The sequence below is a fragment of the Schistocerca gregaria genome, chromosome 6 (genome assembly GCF_023897955.1).
Source record: "Schistocerca gregaria isolate iqSchGreg1 chromosome 6, iqSchGreg1.2, whole genome shotgun sequence".
Classification (NCBI taxonomy): Eukaryota; Metazoa; Arthropoda; class Insecta; order Orthoptera; family Acrididae; genus Schistocerca; species Schistocerca gregaria.
Window position 1 is genome coordinate 221,462,642 of NC_064925.1, and position 13,653 is coordinate 221,476,294.

Consider the following 13,653-nt stretch of genomic DNA (forward strand, 5'->3'; position numbering starts at 1 on the left):
GCTGCTAGCTTTGCTTTTATTTATTTTAAAAAGTTATTAGTACTTTTGTATTTTTGGACATCTGTTGATCCAGTCATTAAGAAAAGAATGTTAATTGTGCAGCTCATTACAGAGCTGTAGTGGAGGTCATTTATTTTTCTTTGTTCTCATTCATGCTTCCAACTTTTAGGAAACTCATAATGAAACATACAAGTAGCAGATCATTGTGAAATTTTTTTCATAAAATACACAGCTAACTATTATTTACAATTACCAAAAACACAAAAAATAATATTAATTCCTCAGAAACAGCTAGCTTAACTCATAATAGGGCCGCTACAACAACAGTTCCTATTGCAGAGAATGATGCATTTTATCATGTGACTGAAATATGTAGGCATTTACAGGAAACGTGCAACTTAAGATAAGATGCAATACAATAATAATGATAGTGATATTTTTAGTGCCCATTGATTCAAAATTCATACACTTCCTGGTTCTGTATTTTCAGCACCATTCATTGTTGCTGTTGCTTTCGTTGTTGTCGTCAAGTTCAAAATCTACGATGAATGGTACTTCATTTAAGCAAATCAGATATAACTTTACAAACCTGGATCAAATTGAAATTCTTTATACAGTTCTTCTGTGACAAAATCTTTTCTTTTTACATTTATTTATTACCGACATACAATGAAGTGCCAAAGAAATTGGTATAGGCATGCGTTTTCAAATACAGAGATATGTAAACAGGCAGAATATGGCACTGTGGTAGGCAGTGCCTAGACAAGACGATAAGTGTCTTATGCAGTTGTTAGACTGGTTACTGCTGCTACAATGGCAGGTTATCAAGATTTAAGTGAGTTTGAAAGTAGTTCACAGTCAGAACTTTAGTGATGGGACACAGCATCTTCCAGGTAGCAATGAAGTGGGGACTTTCCCATACGACCATTTCATGAGTGTACCGTGAATTTCAGCAATCTGGTAAAACATCAAATCTCTGACATCTCTGTGGCTGGAAAAAGGTACTGCAAGAACGGGAGCAAAAATGACAAGAAAATCGTTCAACATGACAGAAGTGCAACTCTTCAGCAAACTGCAGCAGTTCAACGCTGGGCCATTAACAAGGGTCAGCGTGCGAACCATTCAACAAAACATCATCGACATGGGCTTTCGGAGTCAAAGGCCCACTCGTGTATCCCTGTTGACTGCATGACATGAAGTTTCACGCATCACCTGGACCCATCAACACCAAAATTGGATTGTTGATGAATGGAAACATGGTCGGATGAGTCTCTTTCAAATTGTATGTAGCGTATATACATGTATGGGTATGGAAACAACCTCATGAATCCACGGACTCTGCCTATCAGCAGAGTACTGCTCACGCTGGTGGAGAGTCTGTAGTGGTGTGGGGCATGTGCAGTTGGGGTAATACGGGGCCCCTGATACGTCTAGATACGACTCTGACAGGTGACATGTACATAAGCATCCTGTCAGATCACCTGCATCCATTCATGTCCATTTTGCATTCCGACAGACTTGGGAAATTCCAGCAGGACAATGTGACACCCCACGTGTCCAGACTGGCTCCAGGAACACACTTCTGACTTTAAACACTTCCTCTGGCCACCAAACTCCCCAGACATGAACATTATTGAGCATATCTGGAATGCTTTGCAATGTGCTGTTCAGAAGAGATCTGCACCCCCTCGTACTGTTATGGATTTATGGACAACCCTGCAAGATTTATGGTGTCAATTCCCTCCAGTACTACTTCAGACATTAGTCGAGTCCATGCCATGTAGTGTCACGGCACATCTGTGTGTTTGTGGAGGCCCTGCATGATATTAGGCAGGTGTACCAGTTTTTTGGTTCTTCACTGCATATTTTACATGCAGCGTGAGCAGTGGTGCAACTTGCTAAACTAAATTTGTTACAGATACAGTACTGCAATGGATTCTTCTTAAGAATATAAGTTGTTCAAAATGCAAACTGTACATTCAGATTAAATGACACTGGGGGCATGACGAGTAACTGTTTATAGGATGTTGTTAAAATTATCTTTTATTTCTATAACAATTTAATTAATGTATTCACTGCATGGATGGAATGCATCAGTACTGTGTGTTGCTGAGAAATGTGAGAGAAAACTAATTGTGATGATACAGGCAGCAAGGAAATGATTAATTAATATGATGAATTACATTTGTATGATTCACTAGTTATTATCAGATGTAAAAACTCCAAACAAGAAATGACAGCTGAATAATGAAAAAGTGGCTACTTGACAAGTGGCACACACACGAAAATCTGAGGACACAAGGTCCATTCTGCCAAAAGTGTGGGTAGTCTTGGATGAGAGTAGAATTAACTATTCAGCATTATTTGATTTCTCTTTGGATTTGTCTGGCTGTGGCCTACATGATATGTGGTTAATGATTGACTTCTCTGCTAATTTTCTCAATAGCCTCAGAAATGAATCTCCACTTTCCCCCCTGTTCATGATGAAGCAATCTTCATTTTGAAAAACTGTGTGTCAATGAGTCCTGCCCTTTTGTAAAGAAAGGATACTTTTCCCCCTTTCTAGTGAACAAGAATTTAATGCATAAAATGATGTAACTTTCCGTTTGACTTCAAATGATCGAACAACAGGGCAGTTTTGTTCAAAATAATCCCAAAAACTGTGAAATTACATCAAAAACAGCCATCAATTTTGCATGTATGTCACATCTGGTTACTCATTTGTTGAATCAAGAAGCAGCAACTGAGGCCATAAACTGTCCATTAAAATACTGGCATGTGCAAAATGTTATAAAATCATTACGTCTCACACAAGTCTCTCACAAACAGAAGTACTAAAAGAAATACTGAAAAATACAAGTAATTTATATGAAACCACAGTTTCACTTACTCTTTATGAATTTCGTGACCCGTTTGTCCAGCTCGAGCCAATTACGAGGATCGTGTCTGTCTTCGTAAGTCAGGGCAAAGTAGTCCTTCTCTAGAAGATTCAAGTGCTCACACACTTTATCCAGCACATCCTGGCCCTTTGCTCTTCGCTGTGAACAAAAACATACTCTCAGTGATGGACTGTAAATACTGGGAAAAGATTTTATACAATTCACAAATATGTTTGATCACAGACAACACATTTCACCTTTTTATTTTACGACATGAAAGTGAATAAAGGACTGGGTACCACTGGATATCATTGTTACTTCAGTCATGATCATAACATTCCTAACTCATTTTATTGGATTCATCTGATAAAACCATAATTGAACTTTTGTTTTAAGTATTCTACTATTCACACATAGAAATCCAATTAAATCAAACAATGGAAAATACAGGATGGAATGTAACAATATTATGAGAAGGAAAGTTGCTACTCACCATATAGTGGAGATGCTGAGTCACAGATAGGCACAACAAAAAGATTTTTCACACCTAAAGCTCTCGGCCAATGGCCTTTGTCAACAACAGACATACATACACGCACACACACTCACGCAAACCCAAGTCGTGTGTGTGAGTTACGTTTGTGTGAGTGTGTGTGTGTGTGTGCGTGCGTGCGCGTATGTGTGTCTATTGTTGACAAAGCCCATTGACGGTAAAGCTTTAAGTGTGAAAATCTTTTTGTTGTGCCTATCTGCGACTCAGCATCTCCGCTATATGGTGAGTACCAGAAATCCAATTAAGGAACCTGAGTTCCTCAACATTCTGCAATACTCTTTTTCTGCCATATTAACACCTGTTACAAAAGATTTCTTCAAGCTACTCTTAAAATTCTTCAGATCTTGGGGAAAAACTTTCAATAGTCAAGATCACATAAATTAGTCTTCATTGCTGACAACCAGTTTCGACAATTGAACTGTCATTTGCTGTTCTTCAAAAAGGTTTTTGTTATAAAATGTGTCCACTGTAATTTAGTAGCTCATACAATGTTATGATTATATTAGATACAATACATCACATTATTTATAGGTTTTGACAGAAATAGGATTATTTACAATTAAAAATCCCCTTGTGCACATGGACATGTTCGTGTCCGTAGTGCTCATAGAAGCTTGTTAATTCTTAAAATACATAATATACAGACAGTCTCAAGTAAAACACGGATCACTCCTTCCGTTCAACATGAGAAAATTCAGTCTTCGCATCTACTACTGATAGAAAGGGTACTAGAACAGTTTTGCATAAAAACCCATTTATTCCCCTTGCACAAAATAACTTCCATTGTTTTTAATGCATCTCCTCATATTTCAAATCTACTTTTCCCCATGGATCTTCCAGTAGCTGGACACATTTTCGTCTATAGTTTGCAAGGACACTCCAAATAGCCTGCCCTTAATATGCATTACTGCTTTCGAAACAAGACAAAGTCAAACTCGGTAAGATCAGGCTATAGAGAGGCTACTAAGTGGGTCTAACGATTGCAAACACTGTAGTTAAGGTTCTAGACTTGCATCCAGTAGGTGATGCATTTTAGATGCTGCAGGTCGCCAGCACTAAATTCGCTACCATGCATGACCCAAGAAGAGGCAGGATCTTGGTCATTTGGGCAATGCCGTTGACATGCATATAAGCTGGCCCATGGACAGTATCAGCAGTTGTTATGCGCTACATGAAGTGTTAAGTCTATTGTCATGTCACTACCCTTAGAATGACACTACTTTTTTTCTGGACTGTCTGGTTTTTGTTATTAGTATACATTCAGCACACAAATGACAACAATTCTTGCTCTGTTTACATTTACACTTTCATATTAGGAGTGGTGGTAAGTACTTGCTACCCTACCACGCATTTCATGACACAGCCTAATTCATCCAGGTACTATGAACACCAAGTTTCTTCTTAAACTTTGACAAAACAGCTGTTACTGCAGTAACAACAGCAACAGCGCTAGTAACAACTGAAACTGCAAAGTAGCAACAGCAAGAACAGCACGTTGCTATCCTGGAGCTCATGTGTCAGTAGTAACAACATCAGTCGTTGGTTGCAACTAGGGCTCCATTACCATTCACCTGCTTCGACAAGGCTTCAGAGAGCTGGAACACATACCTCCTAACATTTTGAACACCACTGTTTTGCATTTCAGATAGGCAGCAAAGCTTTACTCCTGTCTTCTAGTGGTGCAGAAATTGTGACCATTCACAGTCCATAGTAATTTATCTTTCAATGAGTTACGTACTCTGTTAACTAAACACTATAGTCATCAAGCACACCTTGTAGCAACCAACCTAAAGTTTAATCTGTGTTATAAACAAGAGGGACAATTGTATGCGGCATGAGCTGGTGACTTCCAGGGTCTTGCACAACAATGTAGTTTCAATTACCAGAGTTGGAAAGGTTCCTATGTAGAACCACTGATTCATAACATGGTTATGTGTCCAGCTGTGCCTAGTCCCCAACAGGGAAGTCTGGCCTAAGCATTAGCAACATTCAATTCTGGCCTTCATGGAGTCTTGCTAAATCTTTTGAGGTTGCTTCTAAAGCTCAAGTGTACATTCGATAAAGTAATCAAGGTTTCAAAAGTAGTTAGTGACTGTCATGACACCAGCATCCAGCTGATGATTTTGACTTGTCATCTTTTTCTTCCATCCTAAAGTCTCACCAAAGTTCAAGGTCATCCGAATCACTAGTATCTCATGAGAGACTTCACTAATTCGATCATAACAATTTCCACTCAACAATGTGTAAAACTTTTTATAATTATAAATGGGTGGGTCAAAAATCTCCTTCCACGTCAGCACAGAAGCATGTGGCATCATACACATCATCGAATCTTCAGTCATGGTCAGGTGGCGGCACAATGCATGATACACTGGGATTGCAGCTGGCACTATCAACGGAAGCATCTCTGTACTGAAATGGGGCGCTTATGTCTCATAAAATGTCAGACAGATCCAAAGGATTGCTTGCCTGCCCCTGAAAAACATTATTGGCAGCACAACTGAATTATTCCCACACTGAAAACGTGGCTTTAGCAATTATTTATGCTGGGAAGAAGTTTCATGTGTACTTGGTGTGCCTGCAAAATTCCACTTATTGTTCGACAACAGGGCATTAATATTGCTTTGTGGGCATTGGACTAAGCTTCCAGAAAAGATATCACAGCATCTACAGCGAAGGCCATTGTTTTTGAGTGGTTAACCAATGAAATCCACTTCCATCAACCAGTTTGCTAATGTATATGTCCTACTCCCATTTCCCAGTGTTGCCGAAGTCAAGTTCAATCTTCAGGAAACTGTTTTGAACCTAACCAGTATCTGCAACAAACCCTAGATGAGTATCTGCCGACAGCATGTGCAGTAGTACTGCCCCTGACCCAGTATTGCCTAGTTTTTCTGCAGTGCAGTCACAGTGGCCAGAGTGTTTATCAAAACATGCTGACCTAGCACATCAAAACTATTTTGGGATGTAGCAAATGCTTAGTGCAACAAACAGCAACTTAACACTAACATAAAAAAACTCCGAATACTGGTCATCATTCCACCCACACTCCAGCCACTTTGTGCCTTACACTTGAGGACAATAAGCAGAAAGCTGTGCCAAGTGGCACGTGTATTGGCTCTGTATTAATGCTGCAACTGAACATGTGTGTCACTCCTGCCTGCTCACTGAACCAGCCAACCCTGGTATAGCAGTGCTTGCCATAGTCAGGGCCAAAGCACCCATGGAAATGAGTGTATGTCAATTTTTTTGCGCCATTTCAGGAGGCTATGTGGTTTCTTGTGGGGGGGATGCTATCTCCAGTTTGCCTTTTGTGGCACAGATGCTATCATCCACTGCCGTCACTACCATCTGTGCCCTCTGTTTAACTTGTGCAACTGAGAGCTTGCACTACATATTGATGTCCGCCAGATTTCCAGTTTATGCCATTACAATTCAAGGCCTTTCTTTGCCATAACAGCATTAAACGTCTGATCACTGCCCATTTCCACACAGCTTCCAATTCAGATGCCAAGCAGGTCATGACTTTCAAGACCTATGTACCCAAGGATTTGCGGATAATGTTGACCGAGGGAGCACTATACAGCTTCCTCACCACATAAAGGTTCGCTCCCGTGGACTTGACATGTCTGGCCAAAATATTATATGGGTGCACGCATCAAACCCTGCCAGAGCTGCTGTGCCCCTTACAGAGTGCATATGGCAACTGTGTCTGGGTATGCATATTACACTGCTGCCAGGGGTGACCCGAGTGGCTGTTGTAGGATGTAGGGGGTGTCAGATGCTCGACAACACAGCCGCTCACAAGCTCGTAACTCGCAACCAGGCTCAGTCTGGCCATGATTGCATGCACAAACAGCACCACTGCCACCCACTGTGCTATCATATAATAGTCCTGTATCACATCTACTGCTCACTCACTGGTACAACCTGTGGCCCCTACTACCTCGCTCATTAACACACACAATCATGGTAAACCGTGAACGCAAAATCACTCCCACCGCCAGCCCCTGTTGTACCCCCATTCCAGCCATTTGCCTCCCACATATCGTCAACCCAGCCAGCTCTGGAAAAACACAAGGCCGTTTAAGTTATCCATGCCACTTGAACACATGATGGGGAGCTCCACTACAATTCCCCTCCTCTCATGCCTGCATCAACATAAACCTGGACATAATTGGCTCTACATAGCAATTAGAGTTAGGAACCTATCTCCAGTGGGTGTCAATAGCAGCAGTGACGTATAGAAGCTGCAAATTCCCAGCATGGAAACTGTGGCCACAAGGGTCAGGACCACGTGTGACAACACTAATGTGGATGTAAGCCAGCAAAGGGTCACTTTGGTGCTTGTTCCAAGCTGTATGAGGTGTTTAGTCTAGTATCTTATCGCTATGCTTATGATGACACTGCTATGTTTATAAACTATCCGGCTTTTGCTATTGGCTTACGTTCAGTGCACAGATAATGACAAATCCTACTCTGTTGAGAGTTATGCTTTCGTATCGGGAGTGAATGTAAAGCTTACAAACCTACATCTGACATACATTCACACACTAAAGAGTAGCACTGAACCAGTACCAAGTATCACATAGTGTCTATAACACAACATGAAATTAGACCATACTTTTAAAGAAACTTCAAAATGCATACACTGATCTATGTAAGGTGATCAATGGATGTGAGGCTATTTGTTTGAGACTTACGTCAGTTCACTCAGAACTTAATCACTGTTCATCACCCAGCAGCTGTTGTTCCAGCAACACCACAGAACACTATAGCATCCTTTTGTGAATTACTGTACGAGTTTTCATGTAGCCACACCTGCAGAGCAGAGAGGTTGTGCCTGTAGCTGAACTAGTTTGTTTGATATACAATACTTTAGTTTAGTTTCTGTTTCTCGCAGACTTCTGTGAGAAAGTAAACTGTACCTGTGCACTTTACTCTTTAGGCTAGTGTTTACTAACTTACTCTACGTTTTTGCATAAATTTTGGTGCACATCTTTGTGGAACACAACTTTCCCACATAGCTTCCCACCTCGAGAAGCACTATGTGACGTGACTATTTAAACCTCATGTTAGTGCACAGGGTTATAGCTTCAATCAGTGCTTTATAATTTGCGTACTTATTTCCTGCAGTAGATTTTGAGTAGGCAGTTTTTCTAGTAAAAAGTAACTGTTAATACATGAGTTTTCAGCAGAGAAATTTATTTCTGTATTAAAAACTTACAGATCTTGTGATCTTAGGCTCTGCATAGCAGAGGTTACTGCCTCTGCTCTGCTACCGGCTGTGTGGCAGTCAGTGGGTTAAGCCTTGAGACAAAGTGTTTCTTCTGTTTTCTCTCCTTGTTTGTATGTTGCACACATTCTGATCTCAGTAGCACCACCATCAGGTAATTTTCTCTTTTGCAGGGGTCTGTTCATACTTTCTCAGTTACTTCAGACTGCTCAGTTTGTATTTCTTGAGATCTTATTCAGTTTTTTACGCTCTACAGTATTGCTAGGGACTGTGCTGGTAGCGAGCAGACACAAGGAGAATTGGCTGGTGCCCATAAACAGCTGGAAGCTGCATTGGGTCCAGTAAACAGGCTTTTGACTACTACTCAAAGCTGTGACAACACTGGGACACCAGTGACGAGAGTAGTAACGCCTTTGGTGCTGCTTGAATCCATTGGTGACTTGGTTGTCACTGCATCTTCCAATATGCAACATCTGACTGGTCTGTCTTCACTTGAGAGTGAGTGGCAGATAGTGTTGGATTCCCTTCTCACTGGATGGAAGGCAAAAGAGGGGATTGGGCTGTGTGGCTTGCTCCTTATGCCTTAGCAACAGGTATGAGTTGCTAATCAGTGTTGATAATACTCCTGAGCCAGCACAGGATGCCTTGTACAAAGTATTCTTTATGCCTCAAGTACACAACGTAAATTGTTGGACTGTTTGAAAACAAATTTACTTAAAATCACTAAAAAACGGTTATGACAATTGTCTGTGACATATTTTAAATCTGATATTATCTGTAACTAAGAAACTGAATAAAATTAAAATCTGAGTCTTATTATGTAATTGCAGAGCATTTTGTTTACTGTGTGAAATGTAATTACTGTTATTAACAAGAAGGCTAATTGCAAATATGTGAACAACTACTTAAGGAATTCCTAGACTGTTTTTCCAAAGACTGTTATTATTCAAATGAAGTATATTTTTAATTAAGCTAGGAAATATGCTAGGGAGAAATTGTATTTGATATTTTTTCACATGATCCACAAATGCAACATTTTTATATGCTATTATATTCGAATATCTTACTATTTTCATTGTGAATGAGACTGTTCTGAAACAAGGTACATTTCCTGCCTAATGACATTTTATTTTACGATTCATACTACATCATTTTCCATTTGGATACAAGTCAAATTTCATTGTATTTCATTAATTATCTAGTTTTAACAATCACCAACACTGTACCTAATGTATATAAGGCCCATCGGGAGCACTGTTGTAGGCCAATTTTGCATGGACTTTCGAGGTGGCCACTGTGCTGCTCTGATTGTGAATCTGAAATCATTCTTCAAGGTACACACTGTGCACAATTAGCCCAGTGCTTGTCTTCTGGGTGACTTCAAGATGGAAATAAATTACTTCAAAATCCACAAACATGTGTGATCATATTAGTGTCAGCATCTTTCTTACTCTGATCAGTTGTAAGATTTGGACTTCCTCCTCTAAAGCAACAGCAGCAGATCATATTTTCGACACAGATTACTCGAGTTATGTATATGTTCAATGCGTTCATCCATTGCTTCACTTTCTGCAGATGCTGATGTTTAACTGGATAACACGAAGAATTTTTATTACAGCATTATATCAACATAATTTAGTAACTTTATAAAGTTCAGTGCATTAACTGACTTTCAAGTATTTGATCCCAGTCAGTTTCAGATACTTTAATGACAGTATGATCATTATTCTTTGTTTTGTTTTTGTAATGAAAACTTCTCAAGATCAACAACTCTTCACTGAGTATTCTGTGTCTCTCTTCCCATTAATCCAACTTGGTAAGTGTCGTACACTGACAAGCAGTACTGAAGAATCGGTCGAATGAGTATATAGTTTTATGTGACATCCTACTTTAGATCACTTGGGACAGTTAGTTCCTAGTATTGCAAGGTTATTATTGTTTCCAGTGATTTGTAGCCTAAAGCACTATCGAATAGTAACTGAATCTCCTCATCTATATACAGAATGTGTTACATTTGTTTAGTTCTCAGTCAACTGCCAGTCCCAGGCCAAATCACTAATCTGTAGATCTTCCTGTACTTTGTGACCATCCTCCAGTATAGCACGCATTTAGGCAGAACACGGTGCTCCGGTCGGCAAACACAGTTGTTAGAGCTATTACTGCTGCTACAATGGCACGTTATCAATATTTAAGTGAGTCTGAAAGTGCATCTCCCAGGTAGCGATGAAGTGGGGATTTTCCCAAACAACCATTTCATGAGTATACCGTGAATATTAGAAATCTGAGAAAATATCAAATCTCTGACGTCGCTGTGGCTGGAACAAGATCTTGCAAGAATGGGACCAACGACAACTGAAGAGAATCTTTTAACATGACAGACGTGCAACCCTTCCACAAATTGCTACGGATTTCAATGATGGGCCATCAACAAGTATCAGGGTACGAACGATTCAACAAAACATCATTGATATGGGCTTTCGGAGCTGAAGGCCCACTAGTGTACCCTTGATGACAGCATGACACAAAGCTTTACGCCTCGCCTGGGCCTGTCAACACCGACATTGGACTGTTGATGACTGGAAACATATTGCCTGGTCGGGTAAGTCTCGTTTCAAATTGTATTGAGCAGATGGACATGTAAAGGAATGGGAACAACCTCATGAATCCATGGACCCTGCATGTCAACAGGGGCTATTCAAGCTGATTGAGGCTCTGTAATGGTGTGGGGCACATGCAATTGGAGTGATATGGGATCCCCGATACATCTAGATATGACTCTGATGGGTGACACATATGTAAGCATCCTGTCTCATCACATGCATCCATTCATGTCCATTGCGACGGGACTTGGAGAAATTCCATCAGGACAATGCGACACTCCACACATCCAGAATTGCTACATAGTGGCTCCAGGAACACTCTCCTGAGTTTAAGCACTTCCACTGGCCACCAAACTCCCCAGACATGAACATTATTGAGCAAATCTGGGATGCCTAGCAATGTGCTGTTAAGAAGAGATTTCCACCCCCTCATACTCTTATGGATTTATGGACAGCCCTGCAGGATTCATGGTGTCAATTGCGTCCAGCACTACTTCAGACATTAGTCAAGTCCACGCCACATCGTATTGTGGCACTTCTGCGTGCTCGTGGGGGCCATACACTATCTTACGTAGGTGTACCAGTTTCTTTGGGTCTTTAGAGTGGGTGAGTGAGTGAGTGAGTGAGTGAGAGAGAGAGAGAGAGAGAGAGAGAGAGAGAGAGAGAGAGAGAGAGTGTGTGTGTGTGTGTGTGTGTGTGTGTGTGTGTGTGTGTGTGTGTGTGAACCCAGTCACAAAGATAGGATAAGAGAAATTAGGGATCGTACGAAGGCTTATAGACGGTTGCTTCACCCCTGATCTATTCGAAAGTGGAACAGAAAAGGAAATGACTAGTAGTTGTACAAGGTATCCTCTGCCATGCAGTACAGAGTAGCTTGCTGAGTTGCAGATGTAGATGTATTCCAATATGAGTAAGCTAGTACTTTCTTCATTAAACAGCAATAAGGAACCGTATTGAAAGTTTTCAGGAAATTCACAAGATATCTGTTTTGCTGAAGGGTAGGCCTATGATTATTTCCGTTTGTTTAACACAATTTGGAGGAGCATACTGGAAAGTAAGGCCTCCGAGTTTTTGTGCGTAAATTCTTAAAGTTTTTAAAATGAAACTGCTATTATTAACATTCTACATCTTTATTCTTCATGCCTACATGTTTATTTCTGAACACAGTCACCCTGGCGACAAACACATTTTATCCAATGAGGGACCTGTTTGCCAATATTGTCAACAAAACATTTTTACAAAAAGAGCTGGCAAAGTTAATTGCGAATGCTCTGTACATAAAGAACTTAAACTGGCATGCACTGGGAAATCTATAATCAAGCATGCACTGACACATAACAAATGCTGTCTAATAATGCAGATACTGGGCAATTCAACAGCCACTGGTTTGAACCTAATGCCACGTAGACCTACCTCCACATTGAGCTCCAGCAGGCTGCCATCGAGCAGGGTGACCCTGGCGAGGACGGTCTTCCCTCCCCCACTGCTCTGCTTCACGGCCGGCTGTTGTTCGCCCTTCTCAGCCGCCTTCGTCTCCTCAGGCATGCTGCAACAAAACAAACATCCTTTCATTACCTTACACTGCAGGTCTTCTCAAAACAAATACATTATATCCCCACAAACTTCTGTGGAAACTAAGAAATAAAATTAAAGAGTGACACATAAACATACAGAAGAGAGAGAGAGAGAGAGAGAGAGAGAGAGAGAGATCCACTGACCATTACTTGCCTTCAAGAGGCTAAATTTCAGCACAGGCCTAAGAAAGACAGAGTCTGAGTCAGTTGCCCTTCCTTCTTAATCTTCCCCATTCTACCCCTCTCTATTGGCTGATGAAGAAACTATTACTTCCAAAAGCTAAGATAGCATGTGCACTTTCATAGGTGTCTAACAACAATAATGAACTAAGTGCTGGCCTTCAATTGTGTCTTATAATATTTTAGTTTTCTCCAGAGAAATTTGCTTTTGATACAAATAAAATTCACAAATTACGTCTATATATGTGCAGCTGAGTAAAACTAATTTTTATCACGATATGCACTATCTGATCAAATTATCTGGACACCCTATGTAATGTGCAATTGATCACTAGATGTCATACAGTATGTAAACATTTGTGTGTATACCATTTTTTTTTTTTACCATAATAGATGTTGTACTTTCAGGTTAGACACAGTTCTTGTAGTTTGCGACTTACCATAACGTAATAATAACCCAATTTTCTTGCTTTCATGAAGACACATTTCCTTTACGTTTCGTTCTGATAAAATTTAGTTTCATTCAGTGGCATATAGACAAAGTTAATATAACAGTTTCCACATGCAGCTGAGGATGCCAGAAGTAAGATGGAAAAAAAAAATTCAATCCATCTGTGCCTCATGGACCGTT

At 40.3% G+C, this 13,653-nt stretch overlaps 1 protein-coding gene across 8 annotated transcripts in view; it reads right to left on the bottom strand.

The window, feature by feature from the left end:
• The window catches only part of LOC126277906 (mesocentin-like), a 595,995-nt gene that overhangs the window by 90,855 nt on the left and 491,487 nt on the right, over window positions 1–13,653 (bottom strand). For all 8 annotated transcript variants that reach the window (XM_049977471.1, XM_049977470.1, XM_049977469.1 and 5 more), the window contains 2 exons: window positions 12,682–12,814; window positions 2,891–3,038 (listed from right to left, as the gene is read on the bottom strand). In XM_049977471.1, the coding sequence (XP_049833428.1) occupies window positions 2,891–3,038; window positions 12,682–12,813 (280 nt within the window). In that variant the 5' untranslated portion in view covers window position 12,814. The remainder of the gene's footprint in view (window positions 1–2,890; window positions 3,039–12,681; window positions 12,815–13,653) is intronic.